The sequence below is a fragment of the Podarcis melisellensis genome (genome assembly GCF_964234715.1).
Source record: "Podarcis melisellensis genome assembly, chromosome: 1".
Lineage (NCBI taxonomy): Eukaryota > Metazoa > Chordata > Lepidosauria > Squamata > Lacertidae > Podarcis > Podarcis melisellensis.
The window spans coordinates 16,866,083-16,890,164 of record NC_138528.1 but is presented as its reverse complement, the minus strand read 5'-3'; the positions used below and the strand labels follow the sequence as shown (position 1 = coordinate 16,890,164).

At 44.3% G+C, this 24,082-nt stretch overlaps 1 protein-coding gene and 1 long non-coding RNA gene across 14 annotated transcripts in view; one reads left to right on the top strand and one right to left on the bottom strand.

Moving 5' to 3' along the window:
- Nucleotides 1-24,082, top strand: part of EVL (Enah/Vasp-like) — a 146,632-nt gene that overhangs the window by 103,204 nt on the left and 19,346 nt on the right. For all 10 annotated transcript variants that reach the window (XM_081910667.1, XM_081910662.1, XM_081910661.1 and 7 more), the window contains one exon: nucleotides 19,428-19,491. In XM_081910667.1, the coding sequence (XP_081766793.1) occupies nucleotides 19,428-19,491 (64 nt within the window). The remainder of the gene's footprint in view (nucleotides 1-19,427; nucleotides 19,492-24,082) is intronic.
- Nucleotides 6,066-24,075, bottom strand: LOC309372871. 4 transcript variants are annotated; one of them, XR_014169715.1, is made up of 5 exons: nucleotides 23,469-24,075; nucleotides 18,363-18,527; nucleotides 12,545-12,608; nucleotides 12,075-12,183; nucleotides 6,066-6,892 (listed from the first exon to the last, which is right to left on the bottom strand). It is a non-coding gene; the product is annotated as an uncharacterized lncRNA (long non-coding RNA). The 4 variants fall into 4 exon arrangements; XR_014169717.1 differs by lacking the exon at nucleotides 6,066-6,892 and adding an exon at nucleotides 11,557-11,933; XR_014169716.1 differs by lacking the exon at nucleotides 6,066-6,892 and having other exon boundaries at nucleotides 11,557-12,183.

Sequence of the window (24,082 nt, the reverse complement as noted above, 5' to 3'; positions counted from 1 at the left end):
GCCTCAGATGATGATTGCCTCAGAGGATGGGTACCGGTTCATATGGCGAGCCATTTAAGGCTTTATAGGTCAAAACCAGCACTTTGAATTGGGCCGAGAAACTAATTGGCAGCCAGTGCAGTTGGGCCAGAATTAGTGTTGTATGCTCTAATTGCCTTGCCCTGGTACCCCGTTTGGTTAGTGCACATCAGAAACCTCCCTGTGTGCCCCCTGTACCCTCCCCCAAACTGCTTCAGATGGTTGGGGGAATCCCCAGAAGAGGTTTAGTGGGTGTGGAAGAGGAGAGGGGGAAGGAAAGTTCTGTTGCTTAGCCAAAAGTCCTTGCAGTGATGGAACAAGTTAATGGGAAACCCCCCCTGCTTTCCAGTTCTGTTGCACCTCTATAGCACATTCAGAGGCAACAGCAAACAGCTTGATTCAACATGAGACCTTTGCGGTTGTGTTAACACCAGCAAGTGAACTACCAGCACAACTGCACATATTTTTAATCGGAAAGGACCCATAAGATCATCCACCAATGGGTGAGACTACCATTTTCTCTAGTGACTGCCCCTGTACTAAAACTTCCAGCACAGAGATGAGTTGTGTGGTTTATGCGTTAGAGAGTTGGACTAGGATCTGGGAGACCAGCGTTCTAATCTGCACTCAGCCATGAAGCTCATTGGGTGACCGTGGGCCATTCAACATCTCTTAGCCTAGCCTACCTCATAAGGTTGTTCTGAGGATAAAATGGGGAACGGGAAAATGAGGAATGCCACCTTGAGCTCCTGGAGCGAAATGTGAGATATAAATCACATAAAATGCACCTGGAGCGAAATGTGAGATATAAATCACATAAATAAACCTGATCAGGTATGGGGGAACCTTTGGCTCTCCAGATGTTGGATTCTGCCAGCATTCCCCATGGTCTGGGATGATTGAAGTTGCAGCCTAACAACATCTGGAAGGCCACAGGATCCCTATCCCTGATCTGGACCAAAAAAACAGTAAAGATATTGACTCAGGTTAACAACCCTATAATACAAAGTGTTGGTGCTGACCTTGAAAGCCCTAAACGGCCTCAGAGGCCCAGTATACCTGAAGGAGCGTCTCCACCCCATCGTTCAGCCTGGACACTGAGGTGCAGCACTGAGGGCCTTCTGGCGGTTCCCTCCCTGCGAGAAGTGAGGTTACAGGGAACCAGGCAAAGGGTCTTCTCGGTAGTGGCGCCCACCCTGTGGAACGCCCTCCCATCAGATGTCAAAGAAATAAACAACTATCTAACGTTTAAAAGACATCTGAAGGCAGCACTGTTTAGGGAAGTTTTTAATGACTGATGTTTTAATGTATTTTTAAATCTTTTGTTGGAAGCCGCCCCGAGTGGCTGGGGAAACCCAGCCAGATGGGTGGGGTAATAATAATAATAATAATAATAATAATAATAATATTACTTCTCTTTAGTATAAATGGTTCAATTGGCAGGGGAGTGTTGCACTTCAGTGCATTTTATCTGCCACTTGATGTCTGCTTAAAACTTCTCTCAGCTAAACATCTTGACAGTGAGATTTATCAAAATCCATGTGTGCAAAAATGGCTTCGCGGTCAATTTTAGGTCAATCTGCATTCCAGATTCCGATAAGTCGGTCAAAGAATCACCTGCTTGAAGTGCAGAGCTCAGCACTTCCTCCAATGCAATTCCTCAAAGATCAAAAGAACCTTGGGACCGGTTGCTGTGTTTGAAGATTAGGCATTGCTCAAATGATATAAGACAGTTAATTATTTAGTTCCATAACTCTGTGGGTAATGTGATCTAAGGCCTTAATTTGAAGATTGTTTTAGGTTTCTTCTTTTCCTCCCCTCCTGTCTGTGTCCCCCCCCCAATAGTAACCAGAAGGAAATGCTTTAATTTGTAAGGCAGATGAAATGAATAGAGGGGGGGAAGTAAGGCTCCTGGCCCAGTTTCTTATTCTAAATTGCACAGAATATTTTCTTCTCCTCCTCTCTCCTTCCAATCTTCCTTTGAAATGTCAGGTTTTAAAAAAATGAAATTCAGTGGAGTGGGTAGAAAAATACAGAGGAGTGAAAGAGGATGTAAGAAGCCTGGAGATTTTAAAAGACATTTTTAGGCCATCCTGTCGACCCAGCAATTGACAAGACAGCTCTCCCTTTCCAAAGCCTCCTGACTTGACGACTGCAGTTTAGCAAGCAGACAGAAGCTCTCCCTTTCTCCCACAAGCCAATTGCTGTTTGCAGCCAGGTGACGGGGGCTGAATTTCAGGTCATTTGATAAGTAGGACAGTCAGCCATGTGTTGAGGTTCGTCTTGGGTGATGGGTGGACGGAAGGAAGTGCGCAAAGTCAACACAACACAGATGCACTCAAAGAGTTTGGGCATCGAGTTGGGGGTCAACTTGCCTTGTGGCTTTGCCACTCTTTTGCTGACTTCCCCGCCCTGGGCCCTTCCCACGCCTGTTTAACGTGGTTGCTTGGGAACAACCAACACTCACTTCTGAATGCAAAAAAGCAACCTAGGACTTCGGGACTTAACTGAGGCAGCTGCTCGGTCCCCCTGCTAATGATGCACTGAAAGGGCAAGAGCAATTAAAGCAATCAGCACACCGCTTGTGAAGACTCCTTGTCGTCACTCGGTCTCAGCAGGTGCTGTTGAATGAGAAAGAAAGAGGGGATGCTGAGAGGAGGGAGGGGAAAGGGAGCTGGAGAAGTCTGAACGTTTGCTGCAACCTTTTCCAACTTTATCTTTCCCCCATTAACTTCAACAGAATGTACATTGGGATTGCGCTGTCTGCACTGCAGCTTCAGCAACAACTGCTGTTCTCCCTTCCCTTCCCACCCCCCCATGTTGAGAATAAAAGGGATTTCCTTGTATTGGCGGCACACATACAGTGGTGCCCCGCAAGACGAATGCCTCGCAAGACGGAAAACTCGCTAGACGAAAGAGTTTTCCGTTTTGGAGGTGCTTCGCAAAACGAATTTCCTATGGGCTTGCTTCGCAAGACGAAAATGTCTTGCGAGTTCCTGCGGGGTTTTTTCCCTCCCCCCCCCTTTTCCTAAGCCGATAAGACGCTTATCTGATAAACCGCTAAAAGCCGCTAAAAGCTAATAGCGCTAATCCGCTAATCCGTCAATGGGCTTGCTTCGCAAGACGAAAAAACCGCTAGACGAAGAGACTCGCAGAACGGATTCTTTTCGTCTTGCGAAGCACCACTGTACAAACAAATACTGCTTTCCTGTATCAGGCTGTCAAGCTATACAGTGGTACCTCGGGTTAAGTACTTAATTCATTCCTGAGGTCCGTACTTAACCTGAAACTGTTCTTAACCTGAAGCACCACTTTAGCCAATGAGGCCTCCTGCCGCCGTGCCGCCGGAGCACAATTTCTGTTCTCATCCTGAAGCAAAGTTCTTAACCTGAAGCACTATTTCGGGATTAGCGGAGTCTGTAACCTGAAGCGCATGTAACCTGAAGCGTATGTAACCCAAGGTACCACTGTATTGGGTCCAAGATGGGCACAACTAAAAAAACTATTTTGTGTTTCCATCTGTGAAGCACCCTGGACTCTATGGATGAAGGACAGTATACAAATTTAATTAAAATAAAATAAAATATCGTAATCTCACAGGTAGGGAATTATGAGGATAGGTTTCCCCCCTGATATTTTTGCCAGTAGTTTTGAGGCGTAATGCTTCCGAGCATTAAGGCGTCATTCTTCACTATTTCATTAAGAGATGTTGTTAAGATGGTGAATGGCTCCTTTCCCATTCCTCTCAAGACAGATTTAGGCGTGCAGATCCCTCTCACCTTAATCTCGTGGTTGGCACCCTATTAGCCTCTTTGTCCTGAAACTTAATTTAGGGCACAGCAAGGAGGCAGGTAGTGGTAGTGGTAGTGGCAGCAGTGGACGCTCCCTAGAGCATCTTTTCTCACCAGAGAAGAGACTGGACCTTGTAGGGCAGGCATAGGCAAACTCAGCCCTCCAGATGTTTTGGGACTACAACCCCCATCATTCCTACCTAACAGGACCAGTGGTCAGGGATGATGGGAATTGTAGTCTCAAAACATCTGGAGGGCCAAGTTTGCCTATGCCTGTTGTAGGGCTTTCTCCTTGGTGGAAACAAAATGCACAGCACCAGGGATTCCCAGTCCCATTCCCGACGGGAACAACGCTCTGCTAGGATTGTGTGTGTGAGTGGGAATGCCTGCGGTCACTTGCATCCTTCCCATGCTGCAAGATAACGTACTGGGTCCTTGGGGAAAGTGATGGGGGCAGCAGCAGCAGGAGGAGGCTGAGTGCTGGACCTTATTTTTACCGCAGTGCTTGTAAAATGCGAATCTCTGTTGTGATCTTTCAGCATTAAATTACTTCTGGGAGATTCAGCAGCGGTTTTCTGTAATCTCCCTCTGAATGCTTGGGAAAGGCTGTGTGTGCGTGTCATTCTGACGCACAGTGTTAACTACTCCTGCGCTTCCAGGCAGAAAAGGATGGGCAGAGAACCCTTTCAAAGGAAGCTCCAGCTATATTTGATCCCACCGGACAAATGCAAATAGGACTGCGGAAGGGAACATAGGGAGCTGTCCTCTATAGAGTCACACCATTGGTCAGTACTCTCCAGGCCTTCAGAGAGGGTTCTCTCCCAGCCCTACCTGGAAAGGCCAAGTTTCGAACCTGGGGCTTTCTGCATTCAAGACCCCTGAGCTACAGCCATCAGTAGACAAGTACATATCCTGTAATGTAGGAAATGGCAGCGAGTGCTTCTGAGTCAATCACACACAGGGGAAGAGTCGTGTGCTTTGCAGAAGGTCTTCAGCTCGGCTCTGTTTAAAAGGATCACGTAGCAGGTGATTCCTTCACCTGATCAGGTAGCAGGTCAAAGACCTCTGCCGGAGACGATGGAGAGCTGCTGCAAGTCAGAGGGGAACGGTACAGGGCTAGGTGGACAAGTTGTTTGAACTGATTAGAGGCCGATTCCTATGTACCTTCCAGCTGGTAAGAGATGGAGAGGGCAGCAAAATACCTAGGGAAGAGATTGTGCAGCTCCAGCATTGGCTCCTGGGAAGGCGGCTGTTGGCTAGCCATGGGAAGTTTCATTGGCATTCAGACACGCAGTATTTGCAGTGATCCAGTGGCAGAGCCTTCAAGTTGTTTCCACCTCCACAACAAAAACTAGAGGATACCCAAAGGAACTGTGGAATGCTAGTTTTATTCTTCTTTTCTTTTTTAAAGAACTCTGCTCCAGACTATTTAAAGAAATATTTCAATATGATGAATCTGCAAGCGGGATTTGAACTATGAACAACAGTAATGATTAGAGATCATTGTATTATGGTTGTGATTTATATTAAAGATTGAGGATAGGGTGCTGCAATGAGATGAATTCAACACACACACACACAAAACACCCGATGGAAAATGGGATGGGAAGTCGATAAAGCAAAAGAAAAAAATATTTTGTATTGGAATTTTAAGTGAAATTTGTGGAAATTTAATATAATAATTTTTTGTATTGAAGAACTCTGCTCTTGAGATTTACAGCTCTGTAGTTTTGTACTGCAGCCCCTGTCAGGGAACTGCCATCGGCTCAGAGGCGAGAGATAGAGGGGGAGCTGCATTACAGGGAGCCTCCGAAAATCTTGCGAAGCACTTCCTTTTCCGGCGAGGAGGAAAGCCCCACCTCCAGTGGAGACAAGGTTCAAGGACCAGAGGATGCTAGTGGGAGCCTTAACACCGTGCCTGAGCAAGCCGGAGAGGAGAGAAGCACACCCCTGCCCTCGCCCATCATGCGCAGTAGCTTGAGGCACAGGGAGGGGCAGAAAAGGCTGGGGGTGATGAAAGTTTTATGCTGGGGGAGGTACAAGAACAGACCACTCCCGGATTCTGCTAGCGATTGAGCCAGACATGAACTTATGACGCTCTTCACTGTAAATAGTTTGCACCAAAATAAAGCCTGTAAAAGACAGGTCGGTGTCCTACCCTGGCTACTCTCGAGCAACCACAACAGCATCTGACAGCCCCCTTAAAAACCTATGCATTATTGTGGTCTTTTTGCATGCATAGCCACAGAGCGGCAGCCTTTTCCTCTCTGCTGATATTTGACCACTGCTGGTCTAAGGAGAGCCCTGGGGAATTTTGAAGGCTGCCGCTGCATCGGACTATTCTACTCCCTACAGTATTTATAGATGGCAGGCGGCCTCCCCACATTACCTCCGTGGCTGCCAGGTTTCCTCCCGTGCCATTTCAGCCATCTTCACTCTTGCCTTCAAGACGGTGTGTTGCATTAGAGAACCCTGCAAGCATCCCTGATAGGCCAGGAAGGCTGCCTCCGGTTAAATAATTAAAGGCCGAGGCCCAGTCGGCTGCTGTGCGGAGGGATCGATTACACCCCGTGTAACCTGGCCCACAGCGGGGTGCTAGAAATGCCCAGGGCCATGGAAGAGTTGCATTGGAGTTTGTCCTAAACAAAAGGCGCCGCCATACTATGGTTAACAGGGAATGGATTTGCCACTGCTTCTGCCTCTGTCAGTGTGACTGCATCCTCCTGTTCAGGATGTCTTGTAGGTGATGGAAAACTTCCACTTCTTCTCTCTTCTGTGCCTTGAGGGTCTTAAAGTGCTGCTGCTGCTGCAAAAGGGAAGAGTGAGAGGCATTGCAGACCCCTTCCTCTCCCCCCCCCCGCCCCACTCCCAAGTCTGTACGTTAGGGCAGTGTCAGGCTTTGAAATGAAAACTTCCCTTTTCGGAATCCCTCCCTGTTGGGTGATACGTTTCCTGCCATAACGTTACCTCCGATTTCCCCCGTCTCTTTGTTTTCCAGTGGATGGTGGTTGAACTGCAGAGATGTTGAGATGAATTAATACCGGGAGGTGTGGGAGGAGTGAACTCAGCAAGTTCTGGGAATCCTGATTAAAATGAGAGTTGTTGGTTGTTGTTGTTGTTTTTAAAAATAACCAGATTAAATTATTAACTCTGAAGCTCTGTATCTGTTAATGCCATGTTGTGTTATATTTGCTGTGCATCTGCTGTTTTATTAACTGCTACTGTTACTGATGAGCTCTTACCGATTAACTCACTGTACGTCATATTTTTCAAATGCATCTTAAAATACGTGTTTTTCTTCATGCATCATTTAAAGCACAGAAGTGTTGGTGCGCGAATGTGTATAATAGAGCCTCATTAGGTGTGTGTGTGTTTAATGAAAAACTGCTTTGCGATGGTGCTATTTTGAGAAGAGGCAAGGTGCTGTTCTTGTGCTTAACCCTTTTCCTGCTCATCATGTTTTGCTTAAATTCTACTTCCTGCTGCCTCCCCTTCCATTACAGAATTCTGGAATAATATTAACTCTTGTAAATATATGTCAGAAAGCCTGAGGTGTTTTATTTTTTGGGGGGGGGGGACAGTTTTGGAAATGGTTTTTAGAAGAAACCTGCCCTGCAAGGGTACAATTAACCATGTACACACTATTATTCCTCTGCTAAAGACTGCAACCTCTCAAGGCTACTTTTCATGTAAAAAAAAACCTGTTGCCAGAAATCAAGAATGGAGATTAGGGATGAGCTACATCAGTGGTTCTTAGACTGTGGTCCAGAACCTTAGTTGCCCCAAGAACATGATGAAAATAATAAGATAATGCTGAAGTCTTAGTTCTTCCTTGCAACTTTTCATCATTGCAAGCAGCCCAGTTTTTTGGTGTGCATTTTAAAAATGAAATGGAAGTACAAGTAGATGAAGGAGAAATTCAGACAAAATCCACAACTGTAGTTGCGATCTATGCCTGTGAAGGTGGCGCCAGATACAAAAGAGCACAGGGCTCCTGCGCCTTAACTAGTTCTGTAGAAGGAGGGATTTTCAGCAGGTCTAGATTTCCATGTTCGATCTCTAAATTTCTTGCTCGCCTCTTCTTTGGGTTTTGCCTTCTGTTTTGGATTTTTGGTTAGTGGTTGATATTGTTACTGTTATTCTCCCTCTCCTTTGCTCTCTCATATATGGGGCTTCTGCACCTTTGATAGTGACTTCTTCTGAAATGTCCTGCTTTGTACAACTATTAAAGGTGCAAAAGCCCTGTTCTCCGTTCCTCCTCCTAGTGAATCTCCTGTTTGCATGATTACAAGCACAAAATAATGTTTCATTTCCCCTCTCATGGACTATTTGTTCTTTCCAAACAATCACCATGGAAGAGGATGCTGGGAAAGCTTATGAATTAAAACATAGAGGCAAATAGACACTGGGCCTTTGGCTAATTAAACAATCTATGGCTTTTTAAACTGTGTTTGGAGGGGTGCTGTTTTTGTTTGTTATTATGGCGTGCATTTTTGTGTTTTAATATTGTAAATCGCCCTGTGATCTTTGGATGAAGTGCGGTACAGAAATCTAATAAATAATGATAATGATAACATACACATCTGTCCTGGCAGTTTCTATAGCCTAGTATCCTCAGTACTGATGTAATTTCATTTTCATTATCTAAGATATCAGCTATTGTTAGGGTTTAAAAAAAACCACAATTTTCCAAATTTAGAGAAGCTGGCAAGTTACCTTGTTGTTGTTGTCGTTGTTGTTGTTGTTGTCATTGGTGTTTGATCTTAATTACTTTTCCCTGTTGCATGTTTTTTAATTTATTTATTTGTGGTTGCGTTTTCCCTTTGCTTTCCTCTAGAGAACTCAAGGCAGTGTAACCCATTTCATTCCACCCCTGCATTTCTCACAACAGCCCTCTAAAGTAGACCAGGTAGAGAGACAGGATCTGGCCCAAGGCCACCCAGTGAAACTCATGGCTAAGTGGGTGTTTGAATCCAGGCCTTCGCCAGATCTCTTCTGAGACACTAACCAGTACACTGCACTGCCTCTCATGTGGCTCAAATTGCTTACAAAGACATTTGTTAATTGCTTGTCCTACAGAATCTCTCTTGTGGTGCTTTCTGGATGTGGTGATAATGTTAGGGCATGTTGAGTTTTTCAACTTTCAAATTCCAAAAATTTGGCTGCTAAAAAGTTGCCACCTGCCTTGCAAATTAAAAGATATTTTGCTTAGATTAATATAATCCAGTTGTGCTTGTGTGTGTGTGTGTGTGTAAAATTGAATAGAAAGCATTAAAAATGATTGCCAAGTACTTGCAGTTGTGTTATATTTTAATACTATTTGGCATTTTCAGAAGGTAACGTTAAAATCGTTCAGTTTTCCGAAAGCAGTTTATTTGCTTCTTTGCCAAATGTAGACTTGCCATTCTAAATTTTGTTCAGTCGCAAAAAATAATAGCAGATTCCCCCCCTAAAAAAACCACATCACTGGAGAAATTTGCAAAAAACAAACAAACAAACAAAAGTTTCCCCCCTTAAAATGGCATGCCCCAAACTGATGTGTGATACAGTACTTTGTTGGAAAAGTCAGGTTCTGTGTTAATGGTTGGAGTTGCCCTGGGTGAGCTTTCTCCCACATCTGGGTCCCAGAAGTTGTTGGACCACAATTCCCATCATCCCTGACCATTTTCTGAGGACTCAAGGTTGGAGAAAGGTGCTGCAGATGAGGACATTTCTATGGTTTACTGACAGTTGCTGAATAAAGCCATCACTTGCTACCTGAGCGAAGAGGCTTTGGAGTGGAACAGAGTTAAATTACACTTCTACAATGCTTTTCAAGTCAGTGTGATTACCATAGCCTCTCATAGCGTCTTGGGGAGGCAGACAGGCATTCTTCAGAGGCAGGTGCAGACCTCACGGGGTAGCATTACACTGTTTTGTCCAGAAATGGGTCCCCTGATAATTTGATACTCACTTTGGTATTATTCTTACCAGTTATGGAGCTTCCCTGGCCTAAAGGACAACCAGCACTTAAGTTTTAACCCTTTGGGTTATAAATTGAAGACGGCATAGAGATGAAGTTGTGGGGCTAGTTATCCCCTCCTGTTACAGAGATGCAGGTGGCCTCAACTAGACATTGGACACTGAGTGTCATTGGTCCCATGCTTTGAACCCTCTTCCAGCAGAGATTCAGCAGGCATCTTTGTTTTGACTTTCAGGCATCTCTTGAAGACAACAGGCCTATGTAACTGTTTAGATTCTCTTGATTAGCCAGCCACCTTAATATTTATTTATTACTGCATTTTAGATTTTGCTGTGTGCATTGTTGTTACACCGCCATGTGATATCATATGAATTGGTGGTATATAAGTACTTTTTAAATAAAATAAAATAACCGTTCTCTTCTTCAAGCCAAATTTACAGAACACAGCACGGAAATATCATAATATATATTAAGATCCTGACCAAGAAACGATCACTATATGTAAAGCCTTATTATTGAAGAGGAAGAAGGCTGCATTCATTGGACAGAGGTGGATGGAATTGGGTGTGGCTGTGAGCCAAAAAGCTGATTCAAGATTTTGGAACATGTTCCATTCAGGTATACATGTTTCCAGGCTTGACCTGGAAGCCCAAATCCCTGCTGCTGTCATTTGGCTACAGTATTTTGAGGGCATCTTCCTACACCGGTGGAGGAAGGTTCCTTCTATAATACTAAGGAAAGACGCATCACACACATCCCTCCCCAGATCACCCTCACATTATCCCTCCTGCACAGGTAACCCAGACCACCACTTGCAACAAGCAAAGGAGAGGAAAGGGTAGGCCAAATAAACTGGGTCTCACCAAGGTGACTTCTAAGTAGGGTTTCAACATCACAAACGTCATGATATAGTGACACAACTTTTCAAGTGGGTATTATTTTCTTTCCACTGGTTTAAACGAGAGGCAGTGTGGTGTAGTGGTTAAGAGTGGTAGACTCGTAATCTGGGGAACCGGGTTCGAGCCTCCGCTCCTCCACATGCAGCTGCTGGGTTACCTTGGGCCAGTCACACTTCTTTGAAGTCTCTCAGCCCCACTCACCTCACAGAGTGTTTGTTGTGGGGGAGGAAGGGAAAGGAGAATGTTAGCCGCTTTGAGACTCCTTCGGGTAGTGATAAAGCGGGATATCAAATCCAAACTCTTCTTCTTCTAAACATCCCCAGAGTTGCATTTCTTTCATATGTGATTTGGGGAGGTGGGGGCAACGCGGTTACATTAATCTGTTTTTGCATGTCATGTGTAGTTAGCCCTTTATTTCTTCGCTTCAAGCTTCATTTCAACTCGGCGGGCCTTGCGTCCACCTTCCTTGGTGGGTATTTTAGAACCAGAGCACCACAAAGCAGCATTCTGCATCACAGTTCAAACAGGGGGTGTGCATAAAAGTAAAGGTAAAGGGACCCCTGCCCATTAGGCCCAACTCTGGGGTTGCGGTGCTCATCTCGCTTTATTGGCCGAGGGAGCCAGGGTACAGCTTCCGGGTCATGTGGCCAGCATGACTAAGCCGCTTCTGGTGAACCAGAGCAGCGCATGGAAACGCCATTTACCTTCCCGCCACAGCGGTACCTATTTATCTACTTACACTTTGACGTGCTTTTGAACTGCTAGGTTGGCAGGAGCAAGGACTGAGCAACGGGAGCTCACCCCGTCGCGGGGATTCGAACCACCAACCTTCTAATCGGCAAGTCCTAGGCTCTGTGGTTTAACCCACAGTGCCACCCGCGTCATGTGTTCATAGTGAACTGTTAATTCAGTTGCACTTTTGAGAAAAAGGCTTCCACTTTTTTTGGCTGTTCTCTTTGCCCTGTCTCTATGAGTGAGGAGTCAGAGCCTTTTCACAGTGATCTGAGAAGCCCAGAGTATTTTGATGGGTGTAATGAAGTTTCAACAGCTCTTTAATGTGGGGAAGGGGGTTTGCTGAGCATCTTGATGCTGTTGGCTAGGTTCCAGCAACAGGTGGCAGGCTCATTAGCCTGTATTCCGCTACAGCATAATTGATCAGCTGCTAAATTACTTATGTCTGGCTCCGGGCACTTCATCTACCATAAGCAAACAGGTGATTCCCAGGTTATTCCAGTTTGACTCTTCCGTAAATCAGGAGAGACACTGTAACAGAGAAAGTTCGAGTCACTTAATACTTTTTCCTTTATTTAATCCCACCCTACTTCAAAGTTTCCCGCGTGGTCATTGCCCTCCTCTTACTCTCAAAACAACCCTGTGAGGGAGGGAGGTGGGACTGATACATACCTACTTACCCAAGGTCTTTCATTGAACCTCATGGTTGAGTGCAGGTTTGAACGCAAAGGTGTTGATCAAATTCCGACACATGAGAAGCCAAAGTCCTGGAGACCAAGTCCTATGAGGAAAGGGTGAAGGAGGTGGGTATCTTTAGCCTGGAGAAGAGGCGATATGATAGCCATCTTAAAATATTTACAGGGCTGTCACATACAGAGGATGGAGCAAATTTGTTCCGAGTTGCTCCGGGGATGGGGGGGGGGTAGGGCCTGAGCCAGTAGATTCAACATAAAAGGAATGGGATTTCGACTAAAGGAAAGAACATCCTGATAGTATGAGCTGTACAGCAGTGGAACAAGCTGCCTTGGAAGGTGGTGAGCTCTTCTTTTCTAGAGGGTTTTAAGCAGAGGGGATGCTGTAGCGATGGCTTTCCTGCATCGACTGGGGTTGTTTTTATTCATTTATTCATTACATTTACATACCTCCTATCATCTGAGGACCACAGTCCAAGGGTTGGCCTTCTGGGTCATTTCCAGCTCTCTGATTCTGTGAAGGGAAAATAATGGAACAGTACAGAGTGCAGCCCCCCCATTTTGGGGGTCTACTCGGACACTGAGGTCCAGTGCCGAGGGCCTTCTGGCGGTTCCCTCACTGTGAGAAGCCACGTTACAGGGAACCAGGCAGAGGGCCTTCTCAGTAGTGGCACCCACCCTGTGGAACGCCCTCCCACCAGATGTCAAAAAGAAAAATAACTACCAGACTTTCAGAAGACATCTGAAGGCAGCCCTGTTTAGGGAAGCTTTTAATGTTTGATGCATTACTGTATTTTAATATTTTGTTGGAAGCCTCCCAGAGTGGCTGGGGAAGCCCAGCCAGATGGGCGGGGTATAAATAAATAAATAAATAAATAAATAAATAAATAATAATTATTATTATCATTATTATTCATTTTCTTTTTGTACTCTTCCTATCCCCAGTCCCACTAAAGAGATCTGCACCCATATCCATTACCAGATCACATTGGCAGCTGTCAGACAATGGTTTTTATCTAGCTTGATATTCCTTGCAGTGACTAGCCACAGCTCTCCATTGCCCAAGTACTTGCAGTTGTATTTTTTATATTCTCTTTATTACTAATATTAATATATAATATGACTGTAAGTACTTGATAACCATTTTCTAGACAATTTTATTTATTATTATCTTTATTTTATTATTATGCAGTTATGTATCAATATTTATTTTATTATTATTAAGCATTAGCTGACATTTTCAGAAGGGTAAAATTAAAATACTTTGGTTTTCCGAAAGGAGTTTATGTGCCTCTTCATCAAACATAGACTTAAATGTTATCCAATTACAAAAAAAAAAATCAATAGCAGATTTGAATTCCTCACACCAAAAAACATATTTTTTAAGACCCTTCACTGAAGAAATTTGCAAACATTACATTTCACCCCCTAAAATGACACGCCCTAATAGCGTCTGATTTGCCCCCTACTCTTGGCCCAGTAAGTGGTACTACACCCCACCCTGAAGGCTCTTTCCACATATGGTTCTTCTTACTTAGATCAGGACCACTGAGCTAACTTGGGGAACAGCTTCCAGCACCCCTCTCCTCAAATCGAGATGCACCTTGCTTCAAGAGAGGGGTTGCAGTGGACCTTCTGTGACAGGAGTTGATCTCTGAGGGAGGGCAATAATTTTCAGGTGTCACTCCCTGCAGGTCTTTCCGTCCTCTGCCAACGTTTGAAAGCAGCTTGAAAAATATCAGCCCTGGTGGTTCTGGTTGGAAATCCCTAAGGGATTTCCTGCATGCCTCAGTGGGTCCCCATCAACCCTTTGCAAAGAACATAAGGCCCATCTAGTCCAGCATCTTGTTCTCACAGTGGCCAACCAGATGCCTGTGGGAAGTCTGCAAGAGGAATCTGAGTTCAACAGCCTACTGTCCTCCTGTGGTTTCCAGCATTCAGTACTCCTCCTCTTTGGTGACCACTCGTAGCCAAGTAAGATTGTCTTCCATGAACACTGTCTTAACAGTGAGTCAGTAGTGACTGTGGAGGCCAGTTCTGGATCCACACGTCCTTCCAAGGTGGGGACATAGGTTTCCGGGCGGGTGTTGATCATGGTGAGGGCTTGCCAAGCGTGCATTTCTCTTAGCGCGTTTCTCCCTTTCATCCTGAGTTTGAGCGTCTTCAAAGTCTGTGACACCTTTGCTGGAGGCTATTCTCCAACTGGAGTGCTCACAGGCCAGTGTTTCCCAGTTGTCTGTGTTTATACTACTTTTTTTTTTAGATTTGCCTTGAGAGAGTCTTTAAACCTCTTTTGTGACCAACAGCATTACGCTTTCCATTTTTAACTGCCTCCTCCATTATGGTTAGAAACTGTGGAAAAGAAATAGCCTCCACGAATTTGTCTAATCTTTTAAAGCCATCTAGGTTGGCAGCCATCAGATTCATTGGATGTTCCCTTGTTCTCTGCCCACTTGTTTGCAGAAACTCGCTCCAGCTCCCTCCCAGATCATTTTTCTGTCCTTATGGATAGTCTCACACTTTTATTAATAAGTGAAGCAAATTCATGGTATGTCAGAGGGAACAAATCAGTTTCCCAGAACCCTGGGAAATGAGAGAAGGGAATAAAAGGGGTTTTTAACAACAACAACAAAAGTTCAATCTAATTAGGAAAAAAAATTAAACTCCAAATAAAACAGCTGTGGTCAAGTATCAGAAGTGTTTCAGCACCAGAGGGTTTGGTTTACAAGTGACCTTGGGAGCTGCTAATAGTCTTGCTTCTCGCTATGCTATCATTGGTTTGTCTTTGCCCAGTGGCGAGGTGGCTTTCGAGCAATGAGCCTGTTAGCATTCTCCAGAGTCAGGAAGTAGCCACCAAAATGAAAGTAGCCTAGGTTCTCTGGACCGGGGGCAGGGGGGATGTTCTGGCTAATTGTCATCAACTGGAAAGGGGAGGCAAAACTTAATATTGTATGTTTCCGATATCGTTCCCAAAAATACACTGAAAGCTGAGTCATAGGATGCTTGTGCAAAATGCAGGTGGGTTGTTACAAAGCCAACACTTGGAGGTATTAGCAAAGCAGTTCTTGAATGAATTGCTGCGAAGACTGAACTGCGGAAAACGGTATATCCTCGCAGAAATGTCCACGCATGTGGTGAAAGCTCTTGGCCAGTTCCCCAAACCTGTCACCTGTGACTGGTCATGTTGCAGCTCGAGAAGAAATCTTTAAAGGGGAGGTTCCAAAAAAACAATAGACCATATTGTGTGTTGTTATTTAGAGCAGATGAAATTTGTGTATATTTCTGTTTAGTTAGAAGGAGACCCGCCATTAGGTCTGGCACGCATGCATGCGGCTGGGCTCTGATGACTTTACAAAAATGAAGGGTGTGTGGAGGGACTTGAATGAATCTCATAACCTCTGCTCAAATCACCTCCACCCAGGTGCCACCTTCTACCCAACAGAGTTCTTAAGCAGTTTTTCCTTTGGTATGTTTGCCCTTAAATATGTTTGCCTTAGAACTCATAGACATCCAATGAAACTGAACATTGGAAGATTCAGGACAGATAACAGAACGTTCTTCATGCAGCCCATAGTTAAACTGTGGAACTCACTGCAGCAGGAGGCAGTGATGGCCACATAAAATTCATGGAGGATGAATACCAGTGGCTGGAAACCACAGGAGGGGAGAATTCTGCTCTAGTGCTCATGTTCCACTTGCTGGTTTCCCACAGTTATCTAGTTGGCCACTGTGAGAACAGGAAGCTGGGCTGGATATCCTATTGGACTGCTCCTCTTCTTACATTCTTAAATTGCTCAAGGAAGGCAATTTGGGGCAGAAAAAAAGTAGTGATGGTCCGGCTAAGTGCCCTCTCCTTCCTACATTGCTTCTCTGCTATAAATTATCTCCTCCTGATAATGCCATTGGGGCTCAGTTGCAACACACATTTATGTGTGACGTGCCACCAGTGATTGCTCTGTCTCACGCAGGTCGTGCGCATGAGAAATTGGGCTGCTGCTGAAAATAATTCCATGTTCTTTAATGTGTGCATGAGGTTTGGCAGAGCATAAATGCGAAGCCGAACTTCAGAAAACCGGAGCAGGGCAGCTCTCTGCAGCCGACCAATTGTTAAGAACTTTCTCATTAGCCAGTGTTTGCAAGCAGTTTGTAGCACTTTGGTCTGCCATGACACGATCTGCATCACAATGCATTTTATTTGGTTTTGTTTCCCTCTGTTATAAGGGGAAGGGCGTAGCTCACTGAGCACCTGCCTTTGCATGCAGAAGATCCCAAGTTAAGTTTCTGGCATGTCCCAAGTAGGGCTGGGAGAGACTCCTGCCTGAAATCCTTGAGAGGTATAGATGGGTATCCCTGTGCTCCAAGGGTCTTTGAAAACTGCATGACTCCATCATCACTACCACCACCTCCTCCTCCATCACAATCTTGCCAATCTCAATACAGTGGTACCTCAGGTTGAGTACTTAATTCATTCTGGAGGTCTCTTCTTAACCTGAAGCACCGCTTTAGCTAATGGGGCCTCCTGCTGCCGCTGCACCGCTGCTGCACGATTTCTGTTCTCATCCTGAAGCAAAGTTCTTAACCCGAGATAATATTTCTGGGTTAGCAGAGTCTGTAACCTGAATCATATGTAACCTGAAGCATACGTAACCCGAGGTACTACTGTATTGTCTTAGAACTAGCAAAACGCCTGTTGTCGTGCTATGTGCAGAGCATTTGTGGAGAGAAAGCCTGTATATTGCCACCATAGAAATATGGCAATAATAATAATAATAATAATAATAATAATAATAATAATAATAATAATAATAATAATTTATACCCTGCCCTCCCCAACCAGAGCCGGGCTCAGGGCGGCTAACACTAGTAAATGGGGGTGGGGGTACAATTTAAAATACAGGTTAAAAATACAATTTAAAATGCAGCCTCATTTTAATAATAGCCCATAGATCAAAACCATAAGGAAAGGGAAACATAAGGGTCAGACTGAGTCCAAACCAAAGGCCAGGCGGAACAGCTCTGTCTTGCAGGCCCTGCGGAAAGATGTCAAGTCCCTCAGGGCTCTAGTCTCTTGTGACAGGGCGTTCCACCAAGTCGGGGCCAGTACTGAAAAGGCCCTGGCCCTATCTCTTTACATTCTGAGTGTTCAGAGATCTCAGGAGTGGAAATAAACCTGCCTCCTGGCTTACCCAGCCTCTGCAGCATGGGCAGCTAAGGTTTGCTTTCTTTTTGTTCTGCCCTGTAACTCATCCCGTTTAATTTCTCCATGAGATTCATTGGGAGCCATCAAGCCAGCTCCCCTCCTCCTGGAGCATCCTGTTTATCTGGGTTCCATTTCTTGATGTAAAGCTAAGGTGTGATAGACTCTTGGGTGTTAACATGGGATTCTAGGCCTTTCCTTAGGCTCTAGAATATGTGTGTTTGGGACAGGGGAAATGGCAGGCTTCACCCATGCAGTAGATGCATCCATTGGCACGTCTTCAAAATATGGCTAAATGCATATTGTGATTTTTTTTCCTTTTTAGGTCCCTACGTGTGTAAAAAACACACCTATGAGTACAGGCAAGTGTAGTACCGTACCAGTAAACAAGTGAATGTTTGTGGGGGAGCATGGAGACACAAACCCTCTCCCTGTGATGCCCCTCTCACAGAGTCCATTGAACACACAAGGTTTAAGGAGGATGTTGGAATCCATTGCACAGCAAACAAACAGGCACCAGGCTTTTAAAATACTGACTGGTAGCTGCTGGTTTTATGGACCTGTGTTTCTGGTTTTGAATTGCTGCTGAGGGGATGCACAAACCTGTAAATTTTGCTTTCTTTCAGTTTCACATTTTTCTAGCCTTAACTAAAGTTCTCCACTTTTCTTCATCAGCTTGCATTTAAAAAAACACACACACAAGAACTCAGGAAATTTTGGCTGCAGTTTAGTGTTCATTTCTCTCACTGTGCACATTTTTCTATGACCTTCTAGCTAATGTAATGCATTTTGTCAGTTATGTTCACTAATACGTGCGTTTTTGTGCACAATTGCCCCAAATACATGCATTATTTGTACACGTTATGTGGTTGGAGAACATCATTGCAATATTTGGAGAAGTGATATGTTTTGGCTCACTTGCTTTTTCCGTAAGTGTGAATTAAGTAGGTTTGCGTTAAAATGACGGGCCAAACTGAATTTCTCCTCCAATTCTTGGGAATACAAATAAATTGCAGGGGAAGTGATATGGAAGGAAGAATCAGTGGGTGATGGCACATGTAAAACGCCTACCTTCCTTTCCCCAGATGCAAGTTTCACCGTCTCTTCATTTGCCTTACAAGGGGAACATAAGATTGAGATTCTTGTGTTTTCCTTTTGGAAGTTTGAGAGTGTTAGGCTGTTGATTAAAATTGCTGCTGAGATTAATTACCGTATTCTTCGCTCCATAAGACGCACCTAGTTTTTAGAGGGGGAAAGCAAGAAAAAAATATATTCTGCGCAGAGCATGTAAGCAGCTCTCGCTTTTCTTGCTTTAAAGCAAGCAAAGTGAGAGCCGCTTACATGGCTTCTGTCCTGCTTTGCACAGCTCTCACTTTGCTTGCCCGTCCCTCCTCCTGCCTCACTCTAAAGTGAGGCTACGCTGGAGCAAGAAGAGGAGGAGGAGGAGACACCGGGACAGGTGCTTTGCTTGCTTTACAGCAAGGAGGGAGGAGGGATGGGCAAGCAAAGTGAGAGCTGCGCAAAGCAGGACAGAAGCCATGTAAGCGGCTCTCGCTTTGCTTGCTCCCGTCCGTCCCTTCTCCCGCTTTGCTGTGAAGCCAGCAGAGCAAGAGGCCCTGCGCAGCTCTTGCTGAAGCCAGCAGAGCAAGAGTGGTAGCTGCTCAGCGCCTCTTGCTCTGCTGGCTTCACAGCGAGTGACGGATGAGAGCCATGGCTCCAGCTGCAGAGGCATCCCTCAGCTCATGACTGCAGCGGTAGCCAAGGGATGCCTCTGCTGCCCAGTGCATTCACTCCCTAAAACGCACAGACATTTCCCCTTACTTTTTAGGAGGAAAAAAGTGTATCTTGTGGAGTGAAAAATACGGTAATAGTTCTGCATCAGGTCTCCCTTTATCACAGGTGTCTTACTCCATAATACTTACCTTTGTGCTGGCACCTGATAATGGCTGGTTCCTGTATGTCCTGTGTTGCCTTTCAAGTCATCAACAGAAAAAACAAAATCAAGGTCCATTGGCACTTTCTCATGGCTGGCCAATGAGTGCTGCTTCAATGGCCTTGAATAATCTCCTTCAGATACCATAGGACATATTCTTACCGCCTTTGCAATGATTACCGTTTTGTTGTTTCATCTTCTAGGTCCAGCAACCCAACGCCAGGTTCAAAATGGACCTTCTCCAGATGAAATGGAGGTTCAGAGACGGTAAGGAGCAAAAACAAGTAATCTGCAAAGCACTGTAATTATTTTAAGCAAATACCAACTGTTGCTAATATAATTGAGCCTATCAAAACACCAGGGCATTCTTTCAGAAACTGTGCTACTGTACAGGCCAGTTGTCGCTATGAAAAATGATGCAATAAATGGAATTGTTTTCCCATCAAAGTGGGTGGTAATTTTAGCCTCTGCTTCTATGTTTGCATCCTGATCTGTTAAAACCAATCAGGGTATTTGCAACCCGTGAGATTCCCTGTGTTGATAAATTATGTTTTGCCCATCAGGACTGTAGTACTCTGGGCTCCATCAGTTCTGTTCTGTATTGTAAGACACTATAGGAAAGACTCTTCAGCACGATCAAGATATGTGTGAGACAGATCTGCACTCCGATCACTGCTTTCGCTTTTATTTTTCTGAGAAGCCTCATCCCTTACCTCTTTATTATTTATTGATTAGATTTATAAACTGTGCTTCCTCCCAGAGGAGTCCCAGGTGGCAAACCCATCATAAACAATGATTTTGAAATATTAAAAAAATCATTCAAAATCCATTCTAAAACATTTTAAAAACATTTTCCGAACTGGTAATTTTGGGGTTGCCAGGAACAGTTTCTTTCAGCCATCAAACACCTGGGTAAAGAGGTTTTTTTTTAAAAAAAAAGAAAAATCCTTCTGAGAGTCAGTAATGAAGGAGATGGATGCACCTCACCTGGGAGGGCATTCCACAAATGGGAAACTACCACTGAAAAGGCCCTGCCATGGGCCACTGCCGGCTGGGAAGCCCCCAGAAATGACACCAGCAACAAGGCCCTTAGTAGTGCATAGCGCTGTTTCTACACAAAGTGGGGGTGGTCTCAGAGACCACACGGCATATATGCAACTTATAATGTGGATCTTCCAGTATGAGCTTGTGACGATTATGATGGTACTTAGCTTAGGTGATGGGAAGCAACAGGGTTAGTGAAGTTCCTGGCATGATCAGTTTGGCCCATTTGCAAAGTGTGTTGGAGTGAATCAACAAAGCTGACGTCCATTCCTAAGCCATCTTCACAATGTTTTGCTCAGTTATGTTTGTGTGTTTATTTTCTTAAGCTTCTTAAGCAAGCTTAAGGTGCTGGGCCTCTAATTATCAAGAGGATCACATTATGTAGAGAACATCCTGCTGGCTGCATCTACCTTAGTGATTATTTCAGACCGTTGTGTATGGTTCCGTTTCCTGAAATGGCGTGTGATCCCCTTATTGGCTGCTCCCCAAGATCCCAAATGAAATACTTTATCAATCAAAATCAGGAACATTTAGAGGCATGGGTGGTTTTTCCCAGTTTTCATGCCATTTGTAACAATTAATTCTGCATTTTCTCAGTTACTGGACCTTCCAAAGTTCAGGACTGAAGCGACCATGGGATATTTCCAGAAACTCTTCTGAACTATCCTTGAGGGGAGATGTGTGCAAGTTACCATGATATGTGGGCAAAGGTATTCACAGATCAGGGCAATGCTTGCATTCACAGCAGTGTCTTTGACTTCACAAACCAGAGCATGTTGTAGACAAGTGCAATGACTGGACATCCGTCTCTCACTCTTCCTATCACTTTTGGTGCAGAGAGTGTGACTTCCATTCAGCCAGAAATTTCATCCAAATGAGGGACCTCTGGCTTCATGTTGGTCACCAAAACTGTGATAAGAAGCCACGCTGAAGATCCCACAGGGATTGGCCTGGTTAGAGTGGCACTTGCCAAAACTGATCCTTTATGATGGCCTCTCCAAGTGGCAGACCTACTGCACTCAGCTGGTCCAGACAGGAGCAGGGTAGATGCCAGCTACTACCACTATGGACATCAGAGAATTCTGATGGAAAGGACTGGAAATTGCCAATGTTCGTTTTTGCATCCCCTGTCCAGAACTTAAAACAATCCAGCAAATAAAATCAATAGTCTCTGTTGTTGTTTTTAGCCCTCCAGTGATATGTAAATTAGAACCATAGAATTTTAGAGTTGGAAGGGACCCCGAGGGACATCTAGTCCAACCCCCTGCGATGCAGGAATCGTTTTGCCCAACAAGGTGATTGAACCCACAACCCTGAGATTGAGAACCTCATGCTCTACCAACTGAGCTTTCTTGATTATGTTTCTCCCACACTCGCCTTGTGTTTGCTTGCATTGAAGTAAATGGTGTGGAATAATTAATTGCATAAAATTCTGCCATGGCGGGCAGCAAGACTAATAACATTGGGGGGGAGCAATGTCTAAATTAGATTTACAGTGCAGCCCTACGCATGTGTACTCAGAAGTAAGGCTTATTTCCAGGTAAGTGTGTGTAGAAGGGGATGCAATTCAGCAGGGCTTACTTCTGAGTAGCCATGCAAAGAATTGCTTTGTTAGTGCATTGCTCATATGTTAGCTCAAACAAGTGCGCTACCAAAGAGAGCACAAATTATAACTGCAAGCAGCAAATCTCCAAGGCAGTTTCGATCTAAAAGGCCCTCTGGTGGGAATTCCTCGAAACTGCATGCTCCTTTAAAAGGCTGTGGTTCCATCGCATGAGAATGATGCTGGCATATCTGCTACTTTTCCAGCCCTGAAGCAAATAGTAAAAGGATGTGAAGGAAATAGTTCCTGAGGAATAGTCCTTTTTGAAGGGATGTGGGGGGACGGGACGGGACCAAGCTATATATTTTTGCTATACCTGAAGCAGATATATGTTCCTAAAAAGGTGTTGCTTCCTATACCTGAGGTCCCCTTATGGAGGAATATTTTGGGAAAAATGATTAGGAAACGATTATATTTGGGGCTAAGATTATTTATTTATGGGGGAGAATTCGGAACCGGCGAGACCAGAGATTTACCGAGGACTGGAATAAATTTACAGAGTATATTAAGAATATTTGTGAAGGTCAATTAACGTTTGTAGGTTTTCAAGAAGCTCTGTGATAATAGTGGAAAGAAATATTGTTTTATAATAATTGTTAAGATTAATTTGGTTAAAAAAACAACAACAATATAGATGCAAGAAATGTGAATAACTGTGAAAACATGAAAATTTCCAGATAGACTGAAGGAAGTCTGAAAGTGGAAAGAATAGAATTGGATGTATAATTCAAATGGAATGTTGTTGTTGTTTTTATTATTATTGTTAAATTTGAAAATTTTATAAATAATTTTTTTTTTTAAAAAAAGATTATTTATTTATGTTGCTGAAAGCCATTTCACACAGATAGTTAGCCATCACATTTTTGCCAACAACTGCTCTTGTATTTTCAGAGAAAAATCCATAGAGAGTGATCATAGATAGGGACCTTGAATACAAGATCCTAACAAAGCAGTTTCTGGCTTCTGCAAGAGCATGGTAACACAGTGGACGCTCGGATTGCAAACGTGATCCATGCGGGATGCACATTCGCAACCCACAGTGGCACGTCTGCGCACGTGTGGGTTGTGATTAGGCGCTTTCGCGCATGCACAAAACATGATTTAGTCTTCTGCGCATGTGTGACCGCCAAAACCCGGAAGTAACCCGTTCTGGTACTTCCGGGTTTCTGTGGTCCGCAACCCGAAAAAACGCAACCTGAAGCGTCTGTAACCCGAGGTATGACTGTCGTTTTCCTGTCCCTGAGGGGAGAAGGTAATGAAGTACAAATACTAGGTCCTTAAAAGTAGGGCTTAAGCAAACAACCACCCCCAGCTGCAATATGCTGTTGCTCTTGAGCCAGAAAACCAAATGGCACTGCAGGTATTAAATCCTAATAGGTAACAATTTATCCCATAAAACCAGCCTTCACTAGGGATCTTAGGCCTATAATACCCAGTTCAGCAAAGGTTGAGCTTGCTGGCATGCCACTGAAATCCGATTGAAACCTGTTGAATTTAAAGCATGCTTCACTTACATCACGTTTCCATGAGGGGTACTGTGAGTAGAAACAGCTTTCTACTTGTATATCCTCCTAAGAGTAACAAAAGGTGCACCTACCTGGAGAGGAACCTTGTCAAAGACTGCCCTGCAGCCTGTTCCAGCTTGACTGTCCCTTCTCTGCCACAGGGCCATTCAAATTTCCCTGAGGGAAGGACCCAACCTTTTAAAAGGTAGATACAATATTGCTCATTGCAGTTCTTTTTTAAAATGCAGTTTAGGGTTTCCACTGAATAAATCCTCCTTGCGATGATTTGTATGCTTAATGCTGGCTATAAATACTAAGTAGCCTTGTACCTGGCATTGCTTGGAAAACCTAAGAAAACAACAATAACAACAAAAATTCAATGCGGTTTTGAAAGGTTCAGTCCTCCATCTTGGTTCAAAATGGTGCCCAACATAGAGAGAAACCTACTCCTTGAAATCAGCCACCATCATGCAAAATTGGGTTACAGTCTATTAAAGGGTGTTCCACATATAGTAAACAGGCAAACAATATTCCAGAATACATAGTAGATTGTAATAAATGAACAGTGCCACAAAAAAAGCTGTTTTGTGGGCATCATCCCTCCCCAAACAAACTATACCCAGCGCAAACAAAGCCAAAGTGTCTGGTCAAATGCACATTAGGAACTAAAACTTGATTTGTTTTTCCTTATTCCCTTTTGTTTTAG